The sequence below is a fragment of the Hippocampus bargibanti genome, linkage group LG11 (genome assembly GCF_051943395.1).
Source record: "Hippocampus bargibanti isolate YZ-2025 linkage group LG11, ASM5194339v1, whole genome shotgun sequence".
NCBI classification, from domain to species: domain Eukaryota; kingdom Metazoa; phylum Chordata; class Actinopteri; order Syngnathiformes; family Syngnathidae; genus Hippocampus; species Hippocampus bargibanti.
The window spans coordinates 685639-698318 of record NC_142744.1 but is presented as its reverse complement, the minus strand read 5'-3'; the positions used below and the strand labels follow the sequence as shown (position 1 = coordinate 698318).

Below are 12680 nucleotides of genomic sequence, written 5' to 3'. Positions count from 1 at the left end.
CTATTCTGTGTGTCTTGCAATTTGAGTGAAAAATGCCAAAAACCCTGGCACTGGAGTGGACACCTTTTTTTTGCGCATGGTCTGGCAGTGAAGGAGTTAAGTTGATGTGGTCGTGGAGGCGTGTTTGAGTCCCCGACAATGATTGAAGTGGGCGCTCTTCCTTCTTTTGAACTTGTGCGAATGGAAGTCGTTGATGGCTGCTATTAATAAGCGCAACACGCATTGCCCGCCGTCTCGAGGCGCCGCTTATCCGCAACGTGTTAAGCGCTTCAATTAAATCACACACCCGCAGCCTGCGCCGACGGAAGCGAGGCCTGCTGGGAAATTGCCTTCCGCCTCGACTGCTCCCTTGAGATGCGGGTGTCTGCGACTCTGCTCACAACTCGGAAAACTCCAATCCGGGTGTCGCCATTTGCTAGGAACGGAAATTCCATCGAATCCTACCCCCCCTAACCCCACCCCAAAAAAAAGCAAAAATATGTTTTTAAGGAAATAATTTTGACGCATTAAAATAGTAAAGTTGTAAAAGTGTATTTTAGGTCCAATTTTGGAAGTACAGTGATACCTTAGCTTACAAACTTATTTGGTTCCCAGAAAGTGTGTGTAAGGCGAAAAGTGTGTCTTCCAAACATTGATTTCCCATAAGAAACCATTAAAATGAGAATAATCCATTCCCAGGTCCCCATAAAACATAATTTTCTACAAAATAATTCTTAACACAACACAAAATATACCTTATTTTATGGATAATAAATGTGTTATTGTATTGTAATGAAAGAAATAAACTGTACTGTATAATAAAGTCATTTTATTGACCTTTTGTGTTGGTCGTTAATGAAGTTGCTTCTTGATAATATCCGAGTGAAGTTGCCGTGCTTCCTCGGCGATAACACCCTCACTCACACTGTCCCCTGCTAGCTGCTTTCCGTTCATCCAAATCAACAGAAGTTTTTCAACCTCTTCTATTGCCTGAGACTGTTGCTTCGACAACACGGAAACACCCTTAGCCACACGTAGCAATGGTCGACTTAGCATACTGGTACGGAGATGCTAAGTGACACAAACGCACACCTCATTGGTGTTTTTCAATGATCTTCTTCTGCTCGACCTTCTTTTGTGTCCTCTTCGGCTTAACACTAGCCTGTGGTGGGGTCTTTTTCGGTCCCATAATAGCAAAAGTACTACACTCGATAACAAACCACGTCTGCACTCAATGAAAATGGGTGGGGAAAACTAGTCCACCAGCCAAGGTGGCGTTCCGTGTGGTTTGGTTCGTCCACCGAAAATTAGTTTGTATGCTAAAATTATATTCTCGCGAAATTAATGTTTGTAAAACGAAAGGTTGGTAAATTAAAGTGTTCGTAAGCTAAGGTATCACTGTACAGTGCATTTTCCATTAAAACAATCCCTCAAAAAAGCAACCCAATATAATATTTGTTGGAGAATTTGAGCAGTGGCTAGACAATCCTGTGCCTCCTCTTGCCAAGTCTCTGCTCACACCCGGCGTTAAATTTATCCCAGCGCATCTTTCCCAGACACTAATCCGTCTTTCCCGGATGGCCAAATGCGACCTCTAAATCATTCCCGACAGTTTTGTCGCTAGCGGGTCACGCAGGTGCGCTCGCGGAGTGAGTTCACCGCCGGACACTCAAAACAGCTGTCGGAGTTTAACAAGGCGTCAATCAACCACTGTCACGCCGTCAATCCTCGACCGCGTGGCAACCAAAGTCCTAAGTCCGCTTTCGTGACCCGGCTTGTCAATCAACTCGGCATGTTTGCGTTGTACTCACGAGTTGTTGGAGTGGAGACTTAAAAGACAACCGACACCATTTTTTTGTTTTTGTTTTGTCTGGTCTTATTTAGAATTTCAAAAGCTTTCCAATGTGACCTTACTCGTTAAGATCTGCCAGAAATTAAGAAAGTTATGATAGTTTAAAGTGTAATAAAGAACTCGGTCAAAGATTTTCATTGTTTTAACTGTAATTACAGGCAGAAAATCCTCTCCTATTTCCAAAATTAAAAATTCCATTATTATTTGTCATAGAACAATAATCTACATATCATTTGAAAGCTATTTAAACGCACTTTAATATGGAGAAAATGTGTGATGAAACATTATTGAAACATTTTGTCACATCCGTAAAAAATGTCAGTAGATTTTTGAATCGCGGTTGTGTCCGCGATAAACTAGGGTTTGTTGTTCCAAACAGCCTCACCAGTCACCGGATACCAAAAACGCACCACCAAATTTCGATCTTGGAAATGTAATCATAATAATAAATAATCATAATAATAATACATTTAAACATGCCCGTTCACGTCTCGGCTATTTATCAGCATTGAATTGTGGATGTTTTTTCTGATCTTACCTGCTGGCATGCTAACGACGTCCAGGTGCCGCAGTGGCTAGTTAGTTAGCCTCCATGTTGCCTGCTGCCACCTGGCATCGGAATGGCCGCGGCGTCCACTTCCGCGTCCCCACGGCACCCAGGCCGACTGTCGCAATCAACGCGGGGCGGAAAAAGTCGACGTCCCCGGGGACACGAGCTGATTCGGCTCCGCGAACGAACAGCCTGCCGAGCCGCCGGCGGACGATTAGCCGCCCGAGCTAACGTCTGAGAACCACCGCTAAACTCCGACTCTTTGGGGTTATGGAGGGAAACAAGGACACCTTCACCCGCCGCGGACGCCTGTGGACGGTCACAGGACTGCGTTGGCCTCGCTTCAGACTTCCTTCTCGTGGGAGCACAACACGGAAGTGTTTCAACGATAAGATGATCCCCCTGTGACCCCCAAAAATGAAAAAAAAAGGAAGGAAAATCAAATGAAAACAACTCTTGGCGTGCACGTCTCCAGGCCGACACTCAAACAACCGAGGGTCCTTGAACGCACTCTGATGGAACGCTGACTCGCGCAGGTATGGAGGGCGCGCGTGCACGAGACATAACGGTGAGGTGACGTCATCTCATGCCTTTCTTGGCTTTGGCTATTCGATAGTTTGATCACATTATTGATTGATTGATTTGATTGCTGAGTTGGCTTTGATCCCTTCACGGGCTATAAAATGAAGAAGTGTTTCCTTTTTGGGCGAGTGAGTTCTCCACTGTGAGACTAATAAAGGCAAATCCAATCCAATCCAAAGGCTTTACCATATAATAATTATAATAATTATACATTTTATTTCTAAGCGCCTTTCAAAACTCTCAAGGACACTTTTTTTTAACAGAGCCAATGTATATTTTAGATGATATGGACGAAAAACATACTATTTATTAGCTATCCATTAGCTAGCTGGCTAGCTATTAGCTGTCTAGCTGGCTGGAAGCTGTCGAGCTGGCTCGCTTTTGGCTATCTGGCTATGTATTCGCTATTTATTTGCTATCCATTAGCTAGCTATTAGCTGTCTAGCTGACTGGTTGTAAACTGTCTAGCTGGCAAGCTGTTGGCTATCTGGCTATATATTAACTATTTATTTGCAATCTAATAGCTAGCTGGCTTGCTTTTAGCTGTCTGGCTGGCTGGCTGTTAACTGGCTAGCTATTGGCTATCTGGCTATCTATTAGCTATTTATTAGCTATCCATTAGCTAGCTATCTAGCTTTCTATCTATTTGAGTTACTTTGGAGTTGAGCGAACACTGGCGTGTGTGGCTACCACTGCTCACCCACAGAAAAACTTTATCCTGTGACTGTAAAGTGACCTTGAGAGTTTTGAAAGGCGCTTATAAATGAAATATTATTGTTAAAATATGCCTTATTTTATGTACAATAAATGTGCTATTGGATTGTAATGAAAGAAATAAACTACTGTACTGTATAATGTTTACTGTATAATAGATGGCTAATGGCTAGCGAATAGATCGCTAATATCTAGCAAATAGATAGCCAATAGCTAGCGAATAGATAGCTAATAGCTAGTGAATAAATAGCTAATAGCTATCGAATGGATAGCTAATAGCTAGCGAATAGATAGCTGATACCTAGCGAATAGATAGCTATTAGCTAGTGAATAGATTGTGTAGCTTTAAGGCTTATTTAGTAGAAAATTATGTTTTATGGGGACCTGGGAATGAATTATTCTCGTTTTAATGGTTTCTTATGGGAAATAAATGTTTGGCAGACTAACTTTTTGCCTTACACACACTTTTTGGGAACCAATTAAGTTCCTAAGCTGAGGTGTCACCGTATATTTGAAATTAATGATTAGCTCCCGCATCATCCAAATAAGCAAAGAAAAGCTCTGGCGAATGGTCGCCCTAACTCACATAATCAAACTTGAATCTGCTTGCTATTTCTGTCACAAAGCAGCCGTTAGCTTGGCGTGGTTGCCATGGTAACGGCTCCGGAACGGCACAGCGTGGAGCCTTTATTATTTTTTCCTTTTTTTTTTTCTTTCTTTTCATCCAAGTCCCCGTTTGCCAATCGAGCGGGAAGTCGGCACTCGACAAAAATAGGCGCAAATTTCAGTCAGGGCGACCGATCCGTCGAGTCTCCCGGTGGTGCCCCCCCCACCGAGTCAATGCCGCTTGTCAGTCAAAGTGTCAATCAAAAGAAAATCTTTTGTGTGTGAAGTCATGCTTCCATTTGTGTCCATGTCGCATGTTGAGCTAAAGCTAGCTTAGCTTTTGTTACCCAATTATCAAGTCACATTTGCCACTATTGACATTTTGACATTTGAAAAATGACAACGTGGCACTCACAAAGTAGCTCAGCGAGAGTCCTCAGAGGCCATATAACCTCCATAACAATAATAATAATAATAATAATAATAATAATAATAATAACTAATGGATAGCTAGCTAGATAGATAGTGTGAAGGCAATTCACTATACATCAGATAGCTATACAGCTAATGGATAGCTAGCTAGATGGTGATATAGCTAGTTAGATAGATAGACAGCTATATAGCTAATAGATAGCTAGCCAGCTAGATAGCTACTAGATATGCCATTTTTATGCTAGCGGACGTCCAACGGCTGTCTATCTGAGTAGCTATTGGCTATGTAGCTATCTAACTAGCTACCTTATAGTTATCTATTAGCTATCTATTAGCCATCTATTAGCTATCCGGTTGGCTTTCTATCTATTTGAGTGACATCCGGGCTGAGTGAACGCTGGCATGTATGGCTGCCGCTGCTCACCCACAGGAAAAAAATATTGTTATTATTATTATTATTATTATTATTATTATTATTATTCAACATAAAATAGAATGGCGACAAGATACGTGATTTGCTTTAGTGGGCCGAATAGAATGATGTGGCGGGCCAGATTTGGCCCCCGGGTCTTGACTTGGATACCAGTGCTTTATATTAATACAAAAAAGGCCAAACATTTTTGTTTTTGTTCGCAAACATAAAATAGAATGGTTCAATGGTGACGAAATCCGTGATTTGCTTTTGCGGGCCGAATAAAATGAGGTGGCGGGCCGGATTTGGCCCGCATGCCTTAACTTTGACACCAGTGCTCTAAATAAATAATTAAAAATGGCCAAACATTTTTGTGTCTTATATAAATATAAAAAAAATTGTAAGCGACCATAAACTAGCATGCTTCAACAAAACACAATGGCGACGAGATGCGTGTTTCCTCGCAGCTACGCTAACATAGCCAGTGACATTTGAACGCAGCCCGAGGACATAGAGCGCTTGGTCGCCATTGTCGTCGTCTTCTTTCCCTCGCCGCGATGTTGATATGTGATGTCACGCGCCGCGTTCAAGATCGCTCATTGTTGGTGCGGCGTCAAGGCGATGAGAAGGGATCACTGCGCCGCGGGTGTAGCGCTCACATTTGCTGCCGGCCTGAATGACATTCACATCTGGATAGCTAAATCGCAGCCCGCGTGGTAGCGTTAGCCTTCTTGTGTTACTAAACAACCTTGTCCAAGATGGCGCCCGATTAAGCACAGATTGTTTTTATTCAGCATTTTTCACCAGGACATTCATCAAGTATGCTGAGCGGTTGCGCCATTTTGGCAGCATGAATATGCCAGCACAGTTTTTGATTGGGAGGGATGTCATTCTGGGAAGCATTTTCACATTCCCGCTTTGTTCAGTGGAAAGCTCGGTGCTGTTGGACACTCTGCGGCTGGATGGATGCATGGCTTGAGGAAGTGTCGCGGCTTGGAATTGAAGCGGATTGACGTGATTCAGGGGACGCGAGACAATATCTTATGGTCAATGAAGGTTACAGCTTGGTGTTTGTTTTCAACGTTTAGCTTGTAGCAGACATACACATTTCCACCATGATGTCCATGATCCACTGGTGAAAAGGATGCACTCCTTGTTCATCTAGAACTGCTTCATACGACAAAGTTGGTGCAGAAAAAAAATGTTTATAAATTCCATTCAATGTCAGTTATCTAGCTAGCAACCTAGCTATCTCTTTGCTATCTATTAGCCATCTATTGGCTGTCTAGCTGACTGGCTAACTATCTAGCTAGCTATCTATTAGATACCTACCTAGCTGGTTATCTAATAGCTATCTATTAGCTATCTATTAGCTCTCTAGCTATCTTAGCTTACTTCCGGGTTGAGTGAACGCTGGCGTGTGTGGCTGCTGCTGCTCACACACAGAAAAATGCATCCTGTGACTGTAAAGTGACCTTAAGAGTTTTGAAAGGCGCTTATAAATGAAATGTGTTATTATTATTCCGTCTGTGTAAGCTCTCAGTCTCGTACAGGAGTAGTCCATCGATGAAAAGGTTTCTTCGGCCGTCATCTACTTCTTTGAAGGTGTCGGACATTTCGCTTCTTATCCAAGAAACTTTGTCAGCAAACTAAAGTCTTACTTGTATTATACTTATTATTATTATTATTATTATTCAACATAAAATAGAATGGCGACAAGATTCGTGATTTGCTTTTGCGGGCCGAATAAAATGATGTGATGGGCCAGATTTGGCCCGCGCGCCTTTACTTTGACACATATGCTTTATAATATAAGGTAGTGGAAAGGAATGATGGAAGCAAAGCATGGAGAAGAGGATGTTGTCGCTACTAAAAAAAGAAAGATGGAAGCAACGAAGCCACGGAGGAAAAAAAAGAAAAATGAAAGATGAAAAGAAAGGAAGGAAGGAAGCAACATTTGGGATTGCGGCACTTTATGACGTTTGAGGAGGCGGCGCGTCGGGCTTGGTGGCTCACCTGACGCAAAACCGTCTGATTTGATGGCCTACTTGCAAGCGTCGCTTTTTAGTGAAGGTGGGTGGGGGGTGTAAAAATGGCGGCGCGGGTGTGTGGTTGTCGACGTCTCAAAGGAAGGCGAACAAAAATAGACCGAATGGCAAATGAAGCAACTTGACGCCTTCCGGGCATGCGTGAGTCTAAGTGGGAGGGGCTTGAGGGAGCGAGGGGAGGGGCTCGGGTTGGGGAGTGGGGCGGAGTCTCCTACTCCTGAAGGTTTCCAAGAGAATCGTGGCCGTTCTGTTGGTCTCGTCGCTCTTGCGGGCCTTGCGGGCCTTGGCCCCATTTTGCTCCGTTTCCTTCGCTAGGGAGAAAAAGAAAGAAAAAACAAAAGAAGTGGGACAGGAAGTTGTTGTGATGACGTCAGAGAGCCCAAAAATGGAGACCGAATATTTGGGCTTCTTTTGGACCAAATACAAAAAAAAAACAACAACATCGAAACTCTGCATTTTTTTGCGATCGACTTGTATGTAATTCCATGTATGTCAACTCAGGCGTTGGAATGATAAATATCATCAAATATGAATTTTGCAAACAATAGTGAGCATTCACATGCTGATTTGATGACAGTCACATTTCAATGGCAGCACTTTCAGTCACATCAAATTAATTCGCATTTGGACCACATTCTTCACCTTGGGAATGACTGGCCATCCATCCATCCATCCATCCATCCATCCATCCATCCATCCATCCATCCATCCATCCATCCATCCATCCATCCGTCCACCCAATTCATCCATCCATCTATCCATCCATCCATCCATACACCCAATTCATCCATCCATCCATCCATCCATCCATCCATCCATCCATCCATCCATCCATCCATCCATCCACCCAATTCATCCATCCATCCATCCATCCATCCACCCATTCATTCATTCATTCATTCATTCATTCATACATCCAACCATCCATCCATCCATCTATCCATACACCCAATTCATCCATCCATCCACCCAATCACCCAAAAAAATCATCCCCCAATTCATCCATCCACCCATCCACCCAATTCATCCATCCATCCATCCATCCATTCATCCATCCATCCATCCATCCGTCCACCCAATTCATCCATCCATCTATCCATCCATCCATCCATCCACCCAATTCATCCATCCATCCATCCATCTATCCATCCATATACCCAATTCATCCATCCATCTATCCATCCATCCATCCATCCATCCATTCATCCATCCATTCATCCATTATCCATCCATCCATCCATACACCAAATTCATCCATCCATCTATCCACCCATCCACCAAAAAATCCATGTATCCAACCATCCATTCATCCACCCACTCACCCAAAAAAATCAATCCCCCAATTCATCCATCCATCCACGCACTGGTGCAGTGGTCCTCAAGGTCAAATAGCCATGACACAAAGGTCATGCAAAGCCCATGTTTTTTGTCTTTTTTTATTTATTTAAAAAACATTTTTTTTTTGGGGGGGGGGGCTCACCATTGCTCTAAACTGCAATTTGAAACGTCAATCGTACGAGAAGAGTGTTGAGAAAACACGCCACGTGTCGAGGCGGGCATGACTCGCCAACCTCATCGGAGAAAAGGAGGAAGGAGGGGTTGTTTTTAATCCTCTGGCGGAGGCAAAAAGAAATCCATCGTCGCACTGGACGCCCCCCACGCCCCCCCTCCCTCCGCGCCAGAAAGCAGGAGTTGCGTCCGCCGCGCACGCCGCCAGCCGCTCGGGAGGAGGACGGAAAGCATTTAGGCGCCCTCTCCGCCGAACGCCAGTCGGTAGCGAGCGCGCGCGGCCGTCCGGACGGACGCCGACGAATCCGACAGCGAGAAGCCAGCCGGCGTTCCGGCGTTCCGACGGCCGATCGGCGAGCGCGGCGCCTCATCCCCGCATCTCGCCATCGGCCGGATTCCCCGAGCGTCTCCCGGCGTGACGACAGCGGCGGCGCAGGCGAGCGGGAGGAGGATGCCGCCGATGAGGATGTCGAGCAGCGTCTCCCGCCGCGACGCCGCAGCCTCAGCCGCCTCGCGCCGCCACCGCCAGCAGCCTCCGCGGCTTCCGCTAAGGTAACTGGCATGGAGCTGTCCGAGGTTCGCTGTTCCGGCGCCGGCGAGGAGCCGCACGCCGGCGGCGGCAAGCGGCTGCTGTGGCAGAACGCCGTCCGCCACATCACCGAACAGCGCTTTATCCACGAGCGAGACGAGGACGCTCCGGAACGGGCGGACGGCGCCGAGCGCCAGCGCAACAACAACGGCGGCGCCAAGGTGTTCCCCCAACGGGCCGGCGGCGGCGGCGGCGACCTGGGCTTCCTGCAGATGGAGGCGGCGCCGGCGGCCCGCTCGGACCTGTTCCTGAACCGGGGCTACGCCTACCGCGGCGTGATCTTCCCGGCGCTGCGCAACGCCTTCAAGTCGCGCGAGCTGGAGCGCCTGTACCAGCGCTACTTCCTGGGTCAGCGCCGCAAGTCGCTGGCGGTGACCAACGCGCTGGACGCGGTGACCAAGCTGACGCTGCTGGCGCTGCGGCTGGCCCTGGCGCCGCCGCCGGCCCACCCGCTGGAGGTGGCCGTGCCGGGGTTCCTCGCCGGCGCCCAGGCGCTGCTGTGCGCGCTGGCGGCGGCGCGGAAGGACGCGGCGGGCTCGCGCGGGCGCCTGCGCTACGGCGGCGCCGTCACCTGGGTCGCCATGGCCGCCCAGATCGCGGCGGCCGGGCTGGGCTACGGGCCGCTGGGCGACGGCGCCGGCTACGTGCTTTTCGCCCTGTTCGCCACCTACGCCATGCTACCGCTACCGCTAGCCTGGGCCATCCTTGCCGGGTTCTCCGCCTCCGCCCTGCACCTGCTCGTCCGGCTGCTGCTGTCCCGCCAAGCGCCGCTTTCCGACAACCAGGTCGCCGCGCCGCCTCCGCCGCCGCCGCCGCCGCCGCCGCCGCCGCCATGGTTCCTTCACACGTCACTCCCTCCACTTTTTCAACTTCATAATAATAATAATAATAATCATCCATTTCATTTCTGAGCCAGATAGAGTCAGAAAGCTAGCCAACAGCCAATTAATAGATAACCGGCTAGCCAGCTAGATAGTGAGCCAGATAGTCAGAACGCTAGCTAGCCTTATATCTAACAGCTAACTAATAGATAGCAAGCTAGCCAGCCAGATAGCCAGAAAGCTATCTAGCTAATTGCCAGATGATAGATAGCCAGCCAGATAGTCAGAATGCTAGCTAGCTATAGGCTAATACCTAGCCAATAGCTAGCTAGATAGCGAGCCAGAAATCTAGCCAGCTAGCTAATAGCATCCATTTGATAATAATCCAATTGATAACCAGCTAGATAGCCAGCCAGCCAGCCAGTTGGATAGGTAGCCATCCAGATAGCTAGCCAACCAGATAGCCTGCCAGATATGTAGCTAGCTAGATAGCCAAGAAACTGGCAAATCACACTTGGGAAATTCCATGCTTATCTATTGAGCTAGCTAGCTAGCGATTTAGCTAGCCAACGAGCGTGCTTTCTTTCTATTCAGCTAGCTGGCTAATCCCTTGACATCACGGGTGTCCAAGTCAAGGCCCAGGGGCCAAATCTGGTCCGCCGCATCATTTTATTCAGCCCGCCAAAGAACACACATGGAATTTGTCTCCGCTAGAACACGCTGCACTAGTATCATCATAAGAAAATGGCGCCACTATACACTTTTATTTGGGTTACTGTTTAGAGAGTTCGTGGTTGTTTAAATGTCAGCTGGATTCGGTGCAGGTAGCGCCTAGCTGAGGGGAGTCGCTGGAAAAGGTGGTGAGCAGGGTGCGGAGGGTCCAGTCGGTTTTCCCTGGCACTTATTTGGCTCAATTTGTTGTTGAATTGCTCCAAAAGTTGCACTTGACGTATGTTCTGAGTTGCTCTCCCTTTTTTTGGAGTGTTCTCGAGATGCCATTTTTGCCCACTTGCGCCTCGCGCCAGCGCAATAACACGGCTAGCGATCGCATTTAGCTCCCGATTGAGTTGAAGGATCCCAAGTGGCTCTTGTTCCTCTCATCCCGTCAGGCCAGGAATATCCGGCATTGATCCGACGCTGTCGTCTTGGAGCTTCGCCAAAAGGGGGGAGGAGGGGGGGGCGGGGGCGGGGCCAATGCGCCGCAACCCATCCACGCCGTCTTCGTCTTTGTCTGTTGAATCGAACGGCGTTTTTTTCCGTAAGAGCCGCCGCTAGCTGATGGACTTTGGAAAACAAAACAAAAATAAAAACAGGAAGTCGAGACGAGATGATGAAATGTTGATTGGACCGAACCACAAAGTCACTCAGTCGCTAAGAACAGGCCGAGCATGCTTGCTTCATGCTGATTATTGATTACTCAATGAAACATTTGACAGCGGTGCCTTGAGATACAAGTGCCTTGACTTACAAGGTTTTTGACATACAGTAAATAATAATAATACATTTCATTTCTAAGTGCCTTTCAAAACTCCCCAGGTCACTTTACAGTCACAGGATCAGTTCTTCTATGGGTGAGCAGCGGCAGCCACACGCGCCAGCGTTCACTCAGCCCGGAAGTCACTCAAATAGATAGAAAGCGAGCTAACTAGTTAATAGATAGCTAATAGATAGTTAATAGCTAGACAGCTACATAGCCAAAATCTCTTAGCTGGGTTTATTTGTTGTTGTTTTTTTCAAACGCCACTGCTAGATGCCTCAATATCCGCAAAAAAAGTAGATTTAAACTCTGACATGTGGAATTTGATCACAGGTGTCCAAGTCAAGGCCCGGGGGCCAAATCTGGCCCATCATATCATTGTATTCGGCCCGCGAAAGCAAATCAAACTTGAGGAATTCCATGCTTATCTATCGAGCTAGCTAGCGAGCTAGCTAGCGAGCGAACTAGCTAGCGATTGAGCAAGGTCTCTATCTATTCAGCTAGCTGGCTAATTCCTTACATCACAGGTGTCCAAGTCAATGCTCGGGGGCCAAATCTGGCCCACCACATTATTTTATTCTTATCTATTCAGCTAGCTAGCCATATTGCTAGCAAGCAAGCTCTCTTTCTATTCAACTAGCCGGCTAATTCCTTACATCACTGGTGTCAAAGTCAAGGAACTGAAGGCCTAATCCATGCTTATCTATCAAGCTAGCGGCTACCGATTGAGCTAGCTATCGAGCAAGCAAGCTCTCTTTTTATTCAGCTAGCTGGCTAATCCCTTACTCACAGGTGTCAAAGTCAAGGAACCAAGGCCAAATCCATGTTTATCGATCGCGCAAGCGGCTACCGATCGAGATAACTAGCTAGCGAGCAAGCTCTCTTATTATTCAGCTAGCTGGCTAATCCCTTACATCGCAGGTGTCAAAATAGAGGCTCGTGGGGGTTTCCCCCAAATCATTGCACGAAACTTGAAGTTTTGCCCTTCCGATTTTCAATTAGCTTGCGGAAAACGCCATTGAGAACGCTAGCTTAAAAAGCGCGATGTCGACTGTGTCAATACAAGTGTATCTTTTTGTGGGCTTTTTTGGGGGGTGCGTTTGTGCGTG

General features: G+C 47.0%; 2 protein-coding genes across 3 annotated transcripts in view; one reads left to right on the top strand and one right to left on the bottom strand.

Moving 5' to 3' along the window:
* Positions 1-2914, bottom strand: part of efr3a (EFR3 homolog A (S. cerevisiae)) — a 29835-nt gene extending 26921 nt beyond the window's left edge. The window contains 1 exon segment of the mRNA XM_089009216.1: positions 2370-2914. Coding sequence (XP_088865342.1) covers positions 2370-2379 — 10 coding nt within the window. The 5' untranslated portion in view covers positions 2380-2914.
* Positions 2915-8870: 5956 nt separating this feature from the next.
* Positions 8871-12680, top strand: part of adcy8 (adenylate cyclase 8 (brain)) — a 33044-nt gene continuing 29234 nt past the window's right edge. Inside the window, exon 1 of one of the 2 annotated variants that reach the window (XM_089009215.1) lies at positions 8871-10058. In XM_089009215.1, the coding sequence (XP_088865341.1) occupies positions 9246-10058 (813 nt within the window). In that variant the 5' untranslated portion in view covers positions 8871-9245. The remainder of the gene's footprint in view (positions 10059-12680) is intronic. The other variant, XM_089009214.1, reaches the window with a different exon arrangement.